The 15,470-nt window shown below is 43.3% G+C and overlaps 1 protein-coding gene and 1 long non-coding RNA gene across 2 annotated transcripts; both read right to left on the reverse strand.

Moving 5' to 3' along the window:
* Positions 1-171: 171 nt before the first annotated feature.
* LOC115587139 (uncharacterized) lies at positions 172-14,456 on the reverse strand. The gene is made up of 6 exons (XM_030426797.1): positions 14,325-14,456; positions 9,730-10,086; positions 9,391-9,603; positions 8,904-9,257; positions 653-896; positions 172-181 (listed from the first exon to the last, which is right to left on the reverse strand). The coding sequence occupies exons 1-6, from the start codon at positions 14,377-14,379 to the stop codon at positions 172-174; spliced, it is 1,233 nt and encodes a 410-aa protein (XP_030282657.1). The 5' UTR covers positions 14,380-14,456.
* Positions 6,936-8,136, reverse strand: LOC115585646 (uncharacterized). The gene is made up of 4 exons (XR_003984740.1): positions 8,064-8,136; positions 7,703-7,796; positions 7,529-7,595; positions 6,936-7,347 (listed from the first exon to the last, which is right to left on the reverse strand). It is a non-coding gene; the product is annotated as an uncharacterized LOC115585646 (long non-coding RNA).
* Positions 14,457-15,470: the final 1,014 nt, after the last annotated feature.

The following is a 15,470-nucleotide window of genomic DNA, read 5'->3' on the forward strand; positions in this document are numbered from 1 at the left end:
AAGCTTTGGAGCATCTGGAGATGTATGAAGAGAAAAGGTTAAGTGTGTGTTACAATAATAGAATATGTAGTATTTAAACCATTAGAGTGTGAACAGCTGTGTGTAGCACTGTTTGAATCTGAGTCCCAAAACAGCATAAAACTCCTCAAGTTCCTGGAGCTGCTCAGTGAATTACAGCAGACTGAGAATGTGGAGCACAAGAACGTAGACATGACAGTAAAATCTTCTCCTGCAAAGACTGGACAGATTTCATTTGTTATTTTTAAATGAACTGTTTCACTCACATGTCACATTAATATAGATGAATTCAGACGTCCTCCTCCCCAGCTCGTTCTCAGCTGTACAGTAATACTCTCCAGAGTCAGAGGACTGGATGGAGCTGAAGACAAGCTGTGGTTCTTTACTGAGAGGTTGAAAGTCTGGATCTCCATTCTCCTTGTACCAGGTGTAATTAGCTGCTGGGTTAGCATCACTGCTGCAGGTCAGAGTCACTGAACTGCCCTCCACCATCTCAGCAGAGGGACTCACTGACACAGAGGGAAGCTTTGGAGCATCTGGAGGAGATATTAATTTTTATGTATTAATGAAAATTATGATATGTAATCAGACAATTGACTGTTGTGATTGAAATGTATGTGATTTTTCCTGATACAGTGGATCAAACTCACAGACTGGAGGAGAGCCGTAGTTCTCATGTCCTTTCAAAGCACAAGAGATGATGTCTCCAGGATAAACCCGGCCTTTAAAAGAAGATGTCTCCTCCCCTGTGACTTCCTCTCCGTTCTTGAACCAGACGTAGGAAAGACGACCAGCTGGACTGCAGCTGCTGTGACACTTCAGCTCTGCCTCAGTATCAGACTGGTGGACTGTTATTCTGGTCACCTGCACCTGCAGAGCTGGATATGAGAACAAGAAACAATATTATTATCACTGGTTCTAACAGAAATCACTGATAGATGTACACTCACGACAACACAACAGTTACTATTCCTAGAACTAGCAGTGAACATTAGTGCCAACACAACAGTAATTATTACACAAACTCATCATGATCCATCATTTTCAACATCTTCACTGTTTCTAAATGTTCTGTGTTGATGTTTTACATCAGTGTGTGTTCATCAGTACCTGTGACTGTCAGAGTTGTAGCAGGTAAACTACTGTTCCACTCAAACCATCCTGTTGTGAATTTGAAGTGATACTGAGCTGAATCACTCTCTGTCAGGTCAGTGATTCTCAGAGTGGAGCGTCCTCTCTCTGATTCAAGGACCTGAACACGACCTGCAAACTGGGAGTCTTCACTAAGGTCCTCAGGCTGTGAAGGACTCTGCCACTGATGAGAACGTTCAGGACTGAACCAGAATTTAGATCTGATAGTTTTATAACTGCTGTAAGTGCAAGAAATGTCCACTGATGAGCCTTTGGAGGCACAGATGCTTCTGTCAGTGTAAATCACTCTGTTGCAGGTTTGATATTCGACACCTGAAAGATAAAACAAAGTTTGGATCATTTTTAAACCAGAGTTGATGAAGAGTCACAATGAAGGTCTCCATATTAAAATACATGTAGTTATTAGACTCCATCAGATGGTGTTATGTTAGTGTAGTAAACTCACACACTGGAGGAGAGGGGAAATCCTCATGTCCTTCAACAGCACAGGAATAACTGTCTGCAGAAGTACTATAGAATGAATAAGTAGAAGATGTTTCTGATTGAATTTTCTGTCCATTTTTGTACCAGATGTAGGAAGAATGATCAGGTAGACGACAACTGCTGTGACAGTTCACGTATTTCCAGGGAGAATAGTGAGGATGCGCTCACCTTCACCTGGAGATCTGGATGTGAAGAAGGAACAAGAATGTTATTTTAGACAAACTGTCAACATACACACACAACACATTTATATTTTTGTTGTCTAGATGTTGAACATTTAGAAATGATTACAATATGAATGAAAATGTTACCTTTGATCTTCAAAGTGACTCCTGGTGAACCAGTATATCTCCCACCTGGTTGGTTTGTTATGATCCTGAACTTGTACTCAGCTGAGTCGCTCTCTCTCAGGTCTGTGATTCTCAGAGTGCAGCTCTTCTCAGAACAACTGTACTCAACACGATCTTGATAATCTGAGTCTGTTCTCAGATCCACAGGTTGATTTCTTCCCTCCTTGATAAACCAGAATGTTTCCTTAACTTCAGTATCAACACCATCTATTCTGGATGGGTATGTGTAGGTGCATCTCATGTCCACTGTTGATCCTTTTAAGGCACAGATCTCAGTAGAGCTGTAAGTCAGTCCCCAGCCATTCTGACCCTGTATCACTGTAACACAGAGAACATCAGAAACTACAATCAGACTCTAAACATCATCAGGAGACAGATTTTCACTGTAGTGAAGGAGCTTCAGTCTGTGATGCTACACTTCTCAACATACTGAGGTTCTCTTCATACAAACTTGTGTTTGGTGGGCGAGTAAAGGCCTTCAGACGGTTTTGTAAAGGAATCTTCATATGTTCAGTCTCACAGGTTCACAGTAGTAAATGTGTCTGTATACATCTCCCACTCTACTTACAGAGGAGGTAGAGTCACCCTGAGGTCATGATCACGGTCACAGACTTCTGTGTGGTCAGAGGTTCCTGTACCTTCACTAAACTTCACTACATCTCATACAAGAAACACACAAACTTCACGATCAACCCAAAACCATATTCTTCCTTCAATTACAACGTGACTTAAACAAGCAGTATTCCAGCAGGTTAAATAGTCAGAGACCAGGAAGTGTCCTTCAGCACTGGTGAAACAATACACTGTCTCACTACATGTACTGTTGAGCTTTGTTCTCCTCAATGGTGTCATGATTCCATCATGGCAGCCCTGCCCTCTTGTGTATGTGTGTCTCCCTGTTTTCCTCCTGTGTCCCTTCCCCTGTCTGTTCTGTGTGCCTGCATGTGGGCCGGTTTGCGCTCCACAGGCAGCAGCCAGGTGGATCCTATCTTCAATCAACTCCCTTTAAAAGCTCTGGGATCCCTACTGCTGGCTGCCAGATCGTTTTGTCAGTTTCTGTGGTTGTTCGCACCTTGGCTCTCCAGTATAAGTTTTTGTCGCTACATTCTGTGATTAGCTTGTGTAGCCAATGTCCCTGTGCCTCTCCTGCTTTGCTCCAGATTGCCGTGCCTTCGTCGTACTTTGTGTTTGCTGCTGTTCTGCCTGCCTGTGGATTCAGCCTGCACGCTGTCTCATCTCCTGTGTTTCCCTGCCAAGCGAGTACGCTCGGGAAGACAGACTTCACCACACCTCGCCACGCCACGACACCTTCACCCTCGTCACTCCTGGTGATTCTACAAGACACGTCGGGACCCTGGGACCTCGCACCACCTCTCACACTATTCTCACCTTGCTGTTCATTTAAAGAATAATTGTTCACTGTCATGCGTGGTTTGAGTTGTGCTTCTGGGTTCAGATCAAATTCATAACAAATGGAGCTTCATTAATTACTTCAATGTAAGGCATCATGTCTCCTGAGTCTCCTTTCTCACCATCAGATGAATGAAAATTCATCAACATGTTTTTTGGTCTCTGTCATCTTAACTAGAACGGTACGTAAGACTTGATCTGTATCACACGTTTCTCTTCAGGTCTGTTTTAAAATTGGGTTGATACTGTAAATAAAGTTTCAGTGGTAATTGTGGTTCATGACAAAGTCGACAGAGGTGTGGAGAAATGTACAAATCATTAAGGTTTACATGAGAATATTTAAAGCAAAGGAACAGTGAAAGATGTGCACATGATCTCTGAGAGCACTGAGGACGGACATCACACAGAGGCTGCAGTGAAGGAGCAACAATGTGTTGACACTGTGTACTTTAACACAACACTTAGAGAGAAGTACTTCTAAGAAAAGTGTGACGCATGTCTGCTGGTTATCTTCCTGTGTTCAGGCTGGGCAGAGTGTGAATGACAACAGCAAAGAAATGCAGAACTCTGAGGTGTGAGCAACTTTTCTCACAGATAGAAAACACTGACAAATTCATCCTAAAGCAAGAAATACTCATAAATACTGATAAAATATCTGTCTAGCAGCTAAATACTCTACTTTGGTGTCCAGTGAGATGCTAACTCTGTCTGTTGTTTGGTGCTGAGCAGGTAGTGTACAGCTGGTTTTAAGAGATGTTTCACTGAAAACAGGAAACGAGGCTGATGAGAACACTAAGAGTGAACTCAAACAATAAAGTTATAAAAATAAAACAAAATCAAACTCTGTGAAGCTGACAGGAACTGGAGTCAGGTGATAATTCTCTGTGGCTTCATTACTACAAGCAGCACCTCCACTTTATTCTCTTATTTTAGTCACATTCTAAATACACATTTTTGTGACGTACACTTGTTATTCATCTTGTTACTCTGATGTTATTTAATTTCTCTTGACGTGAAAGACATGATAGAGATTTGTGTTATTTCTGAAGTTTGATTCCTGTGTTAATTATACTATCGGAGCACATCGACCAGCCTCTAACACCTACGAACGCAGGCTCAAGTTGAGTTTGGAGGAAGTTTGAACGATGGAGGAAGTTCCTCAGAGCGATTCATTTTATTTAACAGATTTTCTCTTCAGAGTTTTCCATTGTTAATGTACAGTATGTACTGTCACTGTACATCCACACAGACACAACTTTACTATCTCTAACTGTGCACTGTTGCACATCAAATCTTTACTATAAACCCACCATGCTAACAGTCTTACAGTATAAATGTAGATGTACAGTACCTTGTACAGAGAGAAGGACGAGAACAAATCCACTTGCTGCTGCTGTTAAACTCATAGCTTCTCCTCACGTTGTTAAATCAGCAGGTCGATCACATGCATGAGAAGTACTGAATGTCAGTTCATCTCACCAAACACTTCTACATAAAGAGGGAAGACGCGGTCACGAGACAGTTTGTCTCTCTCTGGTTGGTTCATTTGTCTTAAACGCACATCGAGGTGTTAACTGGCTGGCTCACTTCCTCTTTATATTATTAACATGTATGAAGAGACGAGTGCCTGTAAACCCTCAAGATGAAATGAAGAAATGATTCTTACTGTTGCACTACAAACATAATTCAAAAACACTAAGTGTGATATTATTCCAAAGGCGAGGCAGCAGAACAGCAAAGGTTCAGTCAGCCCCGATTTTAATTTGAGCATGATTAAATTAAAAAGCCTAAACCAGACATTCATCAGACTGTGTGTGAGCTAATGTTTAGACAACAAACTGGATGTTACATGTAGCAACAATAGTGAGAAGGCAGTCAGCGTGGCAGGCAGGTAAAGAACATGAGGCAACCTTCAATATCAAACCATGACCGGCTGGAGGCCACGAGACCAGTGGCAGAGCTGGAAGCCCTCAGGAAGCTGGAGACCAGGACCAGAGTCTTGATACCATTGGAGGCCCTTGGACACCAGAACAGGAGGCAGGTGAGAGGGCACCAGGACTATGGAATGAGGCAGGTGTCACTGGATGTCAGAGAAGGCTGCTGAATGATGGTCTGGGGGGTCTGGTGGTGGGTCTGCAGGGATTGGTAGCTCCATCCACATGGAAACGCTTTTGTGTGTAAACTTTCTTTTTTGAAAACTGGTCTCAGGGTGAAAACATTTTAAAACGTCATCCTTGCTTTCTCGTGTGGACAGCGACTCTGCATACTTTGCGTATCGTTGATGCCATTGCCCCACCCCTCGACCTCTAGCCTTCTACCTCTTAACCGCGCAACGTCTCATAACAACAACAACAACAACAATGGCGGACTATATGCTTGTATTCATCCTGCAGAAGATATTGAGCCTATTAGGGATATTAGGGCAAAATGTTGAGGTCCTTTGCCACCACGCTTGTCTATAATAAAAGGATCATGGACAATCGACTAGCTATTTTAGTCTTCTTCTTGTTGTGTTTGGTTTCTCCTTCTACTGTCTGTCTGTATACATTGTGCAAGCTTCATGCGCATTCTTCGTCTCTTCTTCTCTGTTTTTGGTGAATTTCAAGCACCACCTATAGGCCTGGAATATGAACTACAGCATGTAGAGTCGTCTTCAATAAATCTGTTTGGACGCAGATATTCTTTAAAAGATGCCAAAGAAGACAGGGGGAAAAAAAGATTGTTTTGGTATGTGTGGACATGGCCTCAGCGGTTGGAGAGGTGTCGACTGACCCATCAACAAGACCTGCGTCGACAGGGGAGACTCACAACCACAGGGCAGAAGACCCTCCAAGGAGACAAACAGGGGGACCTCTGCAGTGCTTGGAAACAAAGTTAGCAGGCTGGTGACTCGCTGAGACAGGAGCTGGAGCAGGCAGGAGGTTAGCAGGCTGTTAGTGAAGTCAGTGACTACAAGTTGTGAGTCCAACAGCTTTGGTCTTGAGCAGTGTGTCTTTGGGATTAAGTTGTGGAAAACCAGCCCGTCCACAGATCCTGTGATAGAGTTCAGTTGTTCACAAATTAAGCAGTACTTCTTCAGCTCCCACATCAGAAATTTTTTCCCCGCCTGGTCCATTGTTGGCCAGTTGGTATTGTTATGAGTCATGAAATGGTGAGGACCCAAACACAAGACACTCAGGAGGCAGGCAAGGTAAGGAACAAAAGCTGAGCTTTAATAACAAGCTGAGGTCTGAATACAAAATACAAAAAGCATCAGGAGGAGCAGGCTGGAGCCAATACAAGAATTAAAGAACTGCAAAAAATACAACAACTAAATAAAATACAAACCAAAGAAGTGCTGAGAACACAGTCAGAGAAAACAAAGTGATCCATATTTTATTTGTGTCCACTGTTGATGAATAAAACCTTTATTCTGAAGACTAAACACAAAAAGAGTTTGTTTAAAGCTGAAATCCAAAACTTTCTGCAGTGTCGCCCTCTGCAGCACAGAGAGGGAACTGACATGATGTTCAAACTACAGAGTTGTTGTTGGAAGCTGGATGTTTATTTCAATCAGCCACTGCAGTACTTTGAACATGTTACAGCTACAGAGTGATAGAGCTGGGCTCATGTTACATGTCAATGTGTTTAATATATAATGTACATGCTGTGAGATACTGTGCTTCCTGTTCCACATGTCTTTCTCTGCCAGGACAGGTGTGATGTGATAGAACAATCAGTATTTCTTCAAAACAAGTTACTGCATTAGAGTCAAATGTCATTTTAGGAGCATTAAAAGATAAAATAGCATGTTGCATACCAAGTATAATCCTTCACATATGTAATGTACCTGCACAGGTAAAAATAAAGCTGCATGCTACTCAGAACTTCTGCCACATGCTGCAGTTTCTCTATTCAAAGGTGAGATGTTGGTGTAATCAGGATCAGACTCCAACTGATGGGGAGAGACAACAAGATGAGAGTCAAAGGCCTCATAAATGGAACCTGGACACAATTAGATTTTAAATGACAACAAATTCAGACATGTTTAAAGCAGAACTGTTTCCTTAACTTGATCTTTGTTATAAAAACATTGACAGTAAATTTGCTGATTTCTCATCACTGTGGTCCAATACCTCTCTCATCTCCACAGTCTCTATGGGCTCATTTGGTTCAGTGGTGGAGCTCAGAGTTTTCTTCTTCCTGAAGGAAATCAACAAACGAACAAAAATGATTGTTAAACACTCAAAAAACGTGAAAGTAGATATTCAAAGTAACAGATCAGTTGATGTTAATGTTTGTAGTTTCACCTCATCCACAGACAAAACAGAAGCAGCAGAACCGACACCAGAACCACCAGAATCAACCTGATGATATTTATCATCATTGTTGTTGTTGAGCTCCCTGGAAATGGAGATAGACAATTATTAAATAGACTGTAGTGGACCTCACTAGTAGGGTTAGATTCATTTATCAGTTTCCCAGGTGTTACTGTCCGTTAATCAACCACTTATTGTGATGGAGGAGAGGTGTTGTTCTAGTTTAAGTGTTTGTTACTAAAGTGGCATTCATGGGATTTAAAGAGAATAGATGTGATCAGAAGAATCTTCTCCTGTAAAAACTGAACATGATCAAGTTGGTTTTTATATTTATATAAAGTGTTTCTCTCACTTCTCACAAAGATATAGATGTATTCAGACGTCCTCCTCCCCAGCTCCTTCTCAGCTGTACAGTAATACTCTCCAGAGTCAGAGGACTGGATGGAGCTGAAGACAAGCTGTGGTTCTTTACTGAGAGGTTGAAGGTCTGGATCTCCATTCTCCTTGTACCAGGTGTAATTAGCTGCTAGGTTAGCATCACTGCTACAGGTCAGAGTCACTGAACTGCCCTCCACTATCTCAGCAGAGGGACTCACTGACACAGAGGGAAGCTTTGGAGCATCTGGAGGAGATATGAACATGTATTAATGAACAATTTGAATATGTTATCAGACAATTGACTGTTGTGATTGAAATGTATGTCTTTTTCCTGATACAGTGGATCAAACTCACAGACTGGAGGAGAGCCGTAGTTCTCATGTCCTTTCAAAGCACAAGAGATGATGTCTCCAGGATAAACCCGGCCTTTAAAAGAAGATGTCTCCACCCCTCTGACTTTCTGTCTGTTCTTGAACCAGACGTAGGAAAGACGACCAGCTGGACTGCAGCTGCTGTGACACTTCAGCTCTGCCTCAGTATCAGACTGGTGGACTGTTATTCTGGTCACCTGCACCTGCAGAGCTGGATATGAGAACAAGAAACAATATTATTATCACTGGTTCTAACAGAAATCACTGATAGATGTACACACACGACAACACAACAGTTACTATTCCTAGAACTAGCAGTGAACATTAGTGCCAACACAACAGTAATTATTACACACACTCATGATGATCCATCATTTTCAACATGTTCACTGTTTCTAAATGTTCTATGTTGATGTTTTACATCAGTGTGTGTTCATCAGTACCTGTGACAGTCAGAGTTGTAGCAGGTAAACTACTGTTCCATTCAAAACCGTCTGTTGTGAATTTGAAGTGATACTGAGCTGAATCACTCTCTGTCAGGTCAGTGATTCTCAGAGTGGAGCGTCCTGTCTCTGATTCAAGGACCTGAACACGACCTGCAAACTGGGAGTCTTCACTAAGGTCCTCAGGTTGTGAAGGACTCTGCCACTGATGAGAACGTTCAGGACCGAACCAGAATTTAGATCTGATAGTTTTATAACTGCTGTAAGTGCAAGAAATGTCCACTGATGAGCCTTTGGAGGCACAGATGCTTCTGTCAGTGTAAATCACTCTGTTGCAGGGTCGATCATAGACACCTGAAAGATAAAACAAAGTTTAGATCATTTTTAAACCAGAGTTGATGAAGAGTCACAATGAGGGTCTCCAAATTAAAATACATGTAGTTATCAGACTCCATCAGATGGTGTTATGTTAGTGTAGTAAACTCACACACTGGAGGAGAAGGGAAATCCTCATGTCCTCTAACAGCACAGGAATAACTGTCTGCAGAATAAAAGTAGTTTGAATAAGTAGAAGATGTTTGTGACTGAACTTTCTGTCCATCTTTGTACCAGATGTATGAAGAATGATCAAGTAGACGACAACTGCTGTGACACTTCAGCTCTCCCCAGCGATAATATCTGCCCACCTTCACCTGCAGATCTGGATGGGAAAAGGACACAAGAATGCTTTTTTAGACAAACTGTCAACAAACACACACACATTTATATTATTGTTCTTCAGATGTTGAACATTTGGAAATGATTAAAATGTAAATGAAAATGTTACCTGTGACCCTCAAAGTGACTCCAGGTGAACCAGTATATCTCCCATCTGGTTGTTTTGTAATGAACTTGAACTTGTACTCAGCTGAGTCGCTCTCTCTCAGGTCTGTGATTCTCAGAGTGCAGCTCTTCTCAGAACAACTGTACTCAACACGATCTTGATAATCTGAGTCTGTTCTCAGATCCACAGGTGTATTTCCACTCAGTTTAGTCAACCAGAATGTTTCTTTAACTTCATTATCACGGCCAAATAATCTGGATGGGTATGTGTAGGTGCAGTTTATTTCCACTGTTGATCCTTTTAAGGCACAGATCTCAGTAGAGCTGTAAGTCACTCCCCAGTCATTCTGACCCTGAAGCACTGTAACACAGAACACATCAGACATTAAAATCAGACTCAAAACATCATCAAACATCAAAACATTGCAATGCAGGTCTGCTTTGAGTCGACAGAATGGGATGTACTCTGTGAGCTACATGGGGGGGGACATTTTTTAGATGACTGACTGCATCACCAATTACACCAGATTCTGTGAGGACGCCAACATGCCAGCCTGGACCGTGCACTGCTTCTCCAACAACAAGCCCTGGATCACTAATGACCTGAAGGCACTTCTGAACAAGAAGAAGAGGGCTTTCAGGTCTGGAGACAGAGAGGAGCAGAGGAGAGTGCAGCGCGAACTCAGAGAGATGCTGAGGACATGTAAAGACAGCTACAGGAGGAAGCTGGAGGCCAAACTCCAACAGAACAGTGTGAGAGATGTGTGGACGGGAATGAAGAACATCACAGGGATAAAGGCGAAAGACAGGCAGACATCAGGGAGTCTAGATAGAGCAAACCAGTTCAACCAGTTCTTTAACAGGTTTAGCTCACTTCCTGCCACCCCCCCAGACACCCCCAGCCCCCCACACACCCACACTGTCCCAAATGGCTCGACCTTCCCCCAGCACTCTCCTGTGCAGCATCTCCCCATCTGCCCCCCCTCCCCCTCCTCCTCCACTGAAGACATCTGCATTAACCCCCGCCCAACAGTAACTACAGGCCAGGAAAAGGGGCCGTCCAGACGGGCGAAAACGATCTTTTTTTTCTCCGTCTTTCTCAGCATCGTTTCAAGAATATTTGCGTCCACACAGATCCACTGAAAACGACCGAAAACGCTGTAGTTCATATTCCAGGCCTATAGGTGATGCTTGAAATTCACCAAAAACGGAGAAGAAGACATGGAGCATGCACATTAAGCTTGCGCGCTGTAAACAAAGAGACAGTAGACAGAGAAACCGAACACAACAAGAAGAAGATGAAAATGGCTAGTGCAAGGAAACCAGAATCGTTTGTGTGGACCGGTAATGAGGTCGAACTGCTGCTGCGACTCACACTCAACTACAAGGCGAGTAAGTTGCAAGAAAGGCTCAATATCTTCTGTAGCACGAACACGAGCATGTAGTCCGCCATTGTTGTTGTGTTATGAGACGTCGAAGGGTTCAGAGGTCAGAGGCAAGAGGTCGAGGGGTGGGGCGACCTCTTGCCTCTGGGGCGCGATTTCTCCACTCTGAGACTTGTTTTCAAAAAAGTGCGTTTTCAGTCACTGCGTTTTCAGGATCCTTATGGACGGTTGGCCAAAATGATGCAATACATGTGCGTTTACGCAAAATTGTGCTGTCGTCTGGACGGGGCCAAAGAGGCAGCTGGAAAAACTACATCAGCGAAAGGCTAAGGCCCTGATGGCATCACACCGAGGATCCCATGAAGACCTGTGCCAGCCAGCTGTCTCCTGTACTGGGACATCTGTACAACCTGAGTCTGAGTCAGGAGAAGGTCCCAACCCTGTGGAAAAAGTCCTGCCTGGTTCCAGTCCACAAGATGTTGAGGCCATCCGACCCGGCAGACTACAGACCAGTCACTCTCACATCTCATGTGATGAAGGTCCTGGAGAGAGGTCTTAGCCCAGCTGAGGCCACAGGTGAGGACGTTTCTGGACCCTTTGCAATTTGCCTATCAGCCCCATTTAGGAGTTGATGATGCTGTCATCTACCTGCTGCAATGAGCCCGTGTGTATCTGGATGGTAGAGAAGGCTCTGTGAGGATCACATTCTTTGATTTCTTCAGTGCTTTTAACGCCATTCAACCTCTGCTACTGGGTGAGAAGCTGCAGGTGATGGTAGTGATGACACAATGATCTCCTGGATTACTGACTACTTGACAGGCAGGCCACAGTTTGTCCGTCTGGGCAGTGTTCTGTCTACAATGTGTCTGTAGGAGATGAGCAGACTCTATTTCCTGAGGAAGCTGAGATCCTTCAACGTGTGCAGCAAGATGTTGGAAGTCTTTCATAAGTCTGTTGCAAGCGTAATTTTCTTTGCTGCTGTGTGTTGGGGCAGTAGCATCAGGGCCTTCACTAACCTTCCTGTGCCTTCACTAATCTTCACTATATCTCATACGAGAAACACACAAACTTCACAATCGACCAAATGCATATTCTTCCTTCAATTACAACGTGACTTAAACAAGCAGTATTTGGGCAACAAGTTATATAGTCAGAGACCAGGAAGTGTCCTTCAACACTGGTGAAGCAATACACTGTCTCACCACATTTACTGTTGAGTTTTGTTCTCCTCGATGGAGCTTCATGAAAGACTTCAACTCTCCTTTCTCACCTGTGTTAATCAGATGAATGAAAATTCATCAACAGGTTTTTTGGGCAGTCTCTGTTATCTTAACTGGAACGGTACGTAAGACTTGATCTGTATCACACGTTTCTCTTAAGGTCAGTTTTAAAATTGGGTTGATACTGTAAATAAAGTTTCAGTGGTAGTTGTGGTTCAGGACAAAGTCGACAGAGGTGTGGAGAAATGTACAAATCATTAAGGTTTACATGAGAATATTTAAAGCAAAGGAACAGTGAAAGATGTGCACATGATCTCTGAGAACACTGAGGACGGACATTACACAGAGGCTGCAGTGAAGGAGCAACAATCAGTGCGTTTACATGCACAGCTTAGTCAGATTACAGCCATAGTTCGACTATGCTACTCAATCGTACAACTGCAATTATCCGAGTATACATGCCTGTGAGAAAATCGAATTACTGGCCGAAAGCATGTCATACCCCGGTATGCTAGGTGGCGCTGTACCCATTTCAACTAGTGTTAACGGGGCCACCTCCGGCTGACCTCTTTACGTCACCAGCTTCCTCGGCATTCAAGAAAGATGGCGTACGAAGAGCGAGACGAAGCTACATCTTTGTACACTTCGTATATGGTGTACATGATAATTACACAAACTAGGTGCACTCTGGCGCTCTTTCTTGCGGTGATTTCGGTGGAAAGACGCCGCCGCCGCCGTCCGTCTACTTCCGGCTCACGGTCCCGGGGAAAAATCTCGTGCCTGAGCAGAACGCAAAATCCGATCCGATCCGCTGGAAACGTATACATGCAGGAGTAATGCGACTTTCAATCGAATAATCTACGTGGTGTAATTCGACTATGACAAATCCGATCCGGTCCGATTTTAGTCAGACAAAGGTGTATACATGCATCTTAAAGATCCGATCATAGTCAGACTAACGCAGTAATTCGGTTTTCTTGAGTGTCATGTAAACGCACTGACTGTGTTGACACTGTGTACTTTAACACAGCACAAGTGTGATGCATGAAACAAGTGTCCACTGGTTATCTTCCTGTGTTCAAGCTGCTGCAGAGTGTGAATGAGAACTGCAGAGAAATGCAGAACTCTGAGGTGTGAGCAACTTTTCTCACAGATAGAAAATACTGACAAATGTATCTTGAAGCAAGAAATACTCAGAAATACTGATAAAATATCTGTCTAGCAGCTAAATACTCTACTTTGGTCTCCAGCGAGATGCTAACTCCGTCTGTTGTTTGGTGCTGGGCAGGTAGTGTACAGCTGGTTTTTAGAGATGTTTCACTCAAAACAGCTGCTGCAGAAAACGAGGCTGATGGGAACACTGAGAGGGAACTCAAACATTTAAGTTAAAAAACATGAAACAAATCAAACTCTGTGAAGCTGACAGGAACTGGAGTCAGGTGATTATTCTCTGTGGCTTCATTACTAAAAGCAGCACGTCCACGTTATTCTTTTAGGACCCCCTCGAAAACGAGATGGTTCATCTCAAGGGGTTTATCCTATTTAATGAACTTGTATCATCATCTCTCATTTTAATCACATTATTTCTACAAATTCATTTGACGTACTCTTGTTATCCATTTTGTTACTCTGATGGTATTTAATTTCTCTTGACGTGAAAGACATGATAGAGATTCATGTTATTTTTGAACTGCAGTTCCTGTGTTAATTATGCTATCGGAGCACATCGACCAGCCTCTAACACCTACGAACGCAGGCTCAAGTTCAGTTTGGAGGAAGTTTGAACGATGGAGGAAGTTCCTCAGAGAGATTCATTTTATTTAACAGATTTTCTCTTCAGATTTTTCCATTGTTAATGTACAGTATGTACTGTCACTGTTCATCCACAGAAACACAGCTTTACTAACTCTTAACTGTGCACTGTTGCCCATCAAATCTTTACTATAAAACCACCATGCTAACAGTCTTACAGTATAAATGTAGACGTACAGTACCTTGTACAGAGAGAAGGACGACAATAAATCCACTTGCTGCTGCTGTTAAACTCATAGCTTCTCCTCACATCTTTAAATCAGCAGGTCGATCACATACATGAGAAGTACTGAATGTCAGCTCATCTCACCAAACACTTCTACATGAAGAGGGAAGACGCGGTCACGAGACAGTTTGTCTCTCTCTGGTTGGTTCACTTGTCTTATACACACATCGACGTGTTAACTTGCTGGCTCACTTCCTCTTTATATTATTAACATGCATGTCAAGATGAACGCCTGTGAACTCTTAAGATGAAATGAAGAAATGATTCTTACTGTTGCTTTACAAACAATGCAGGTAAAACATGGATGTATCAGCAAACTGAAAACTAAATGTGATATTGTTCCAAAGGCGAGGCAGCAGAACAGCAAAGGTTCAGTCAGCCTTGATTTTACTCTGAGCTTTGATTCAATTAAAAAGCCTAAACCAGACATTCATCAGAGTGTGTGTGAGCTAATGTTTAGAAAACAAACTGGATGTTACTTGTGGCAACAATAGTGAGGACCCAAACGTAAGTCACTCTAGAGGCAGGCAGGGTAAAGAACAAAAGGCAAGATTTAATAACAAGCCATAGCAGCTGGACACTAGAGCAGGAGGTCGGAAACAGGGCAGCAGGACTCGAGGTTAAACTGAGGCCCAGGACTATGTCATGAGGCAGGTCTGGTTGGCTTTCAGAGAAGGGTACTGACTGATTATCTGGTAGTGGGTCAGTTAGGTCTGGTAGTGGGTCAGCAGGGATGGAAAACTCAGGGTTTGGAAAAGGTGTTGGTTGGGCTGCCAACAGAGAACCAGGGGCCAGAGGGGCATTGGCTGACCCAGGAACAGGAGCAGCGTCTGCAACGAAGACTGGTGACTGCTCCAACCATCTTCAACCCTACAGCCACCGGTAACTTTACTCTGGCTTCTGCCACACCTCCCTACCGCCCCCCTTGTTCTGTGGTTCGGTGGCACAGGTTTTAATTCCTAACATTCCCATTTATCCACCCAAGCTGCAGGCTGCCTCCACCAGTTCCACCACCGCGCCTAATGGGGGCCCTGACTCAGAGTTCTATTGAGTTCAAGGCAAGACCCTCCTTGACTTGCAACCTTTGAAGAGCCCCCTCACA

The sequence above is a fragment of the Sparus aurata genome, chromosome 1 (assembly GCF_900880675.1).
Source record: "Sparus aurata chromosome 1, fSpaAur1.1, whole genome shotgun sequence".
In the NCBI taxonomy this organism is placed as follows: domain Eukaryota; kingdom Metazoa; phylum Chordata; class Actinopteri; order Spariformes; family Sparidae; genus Sparus; species Sparus aurata.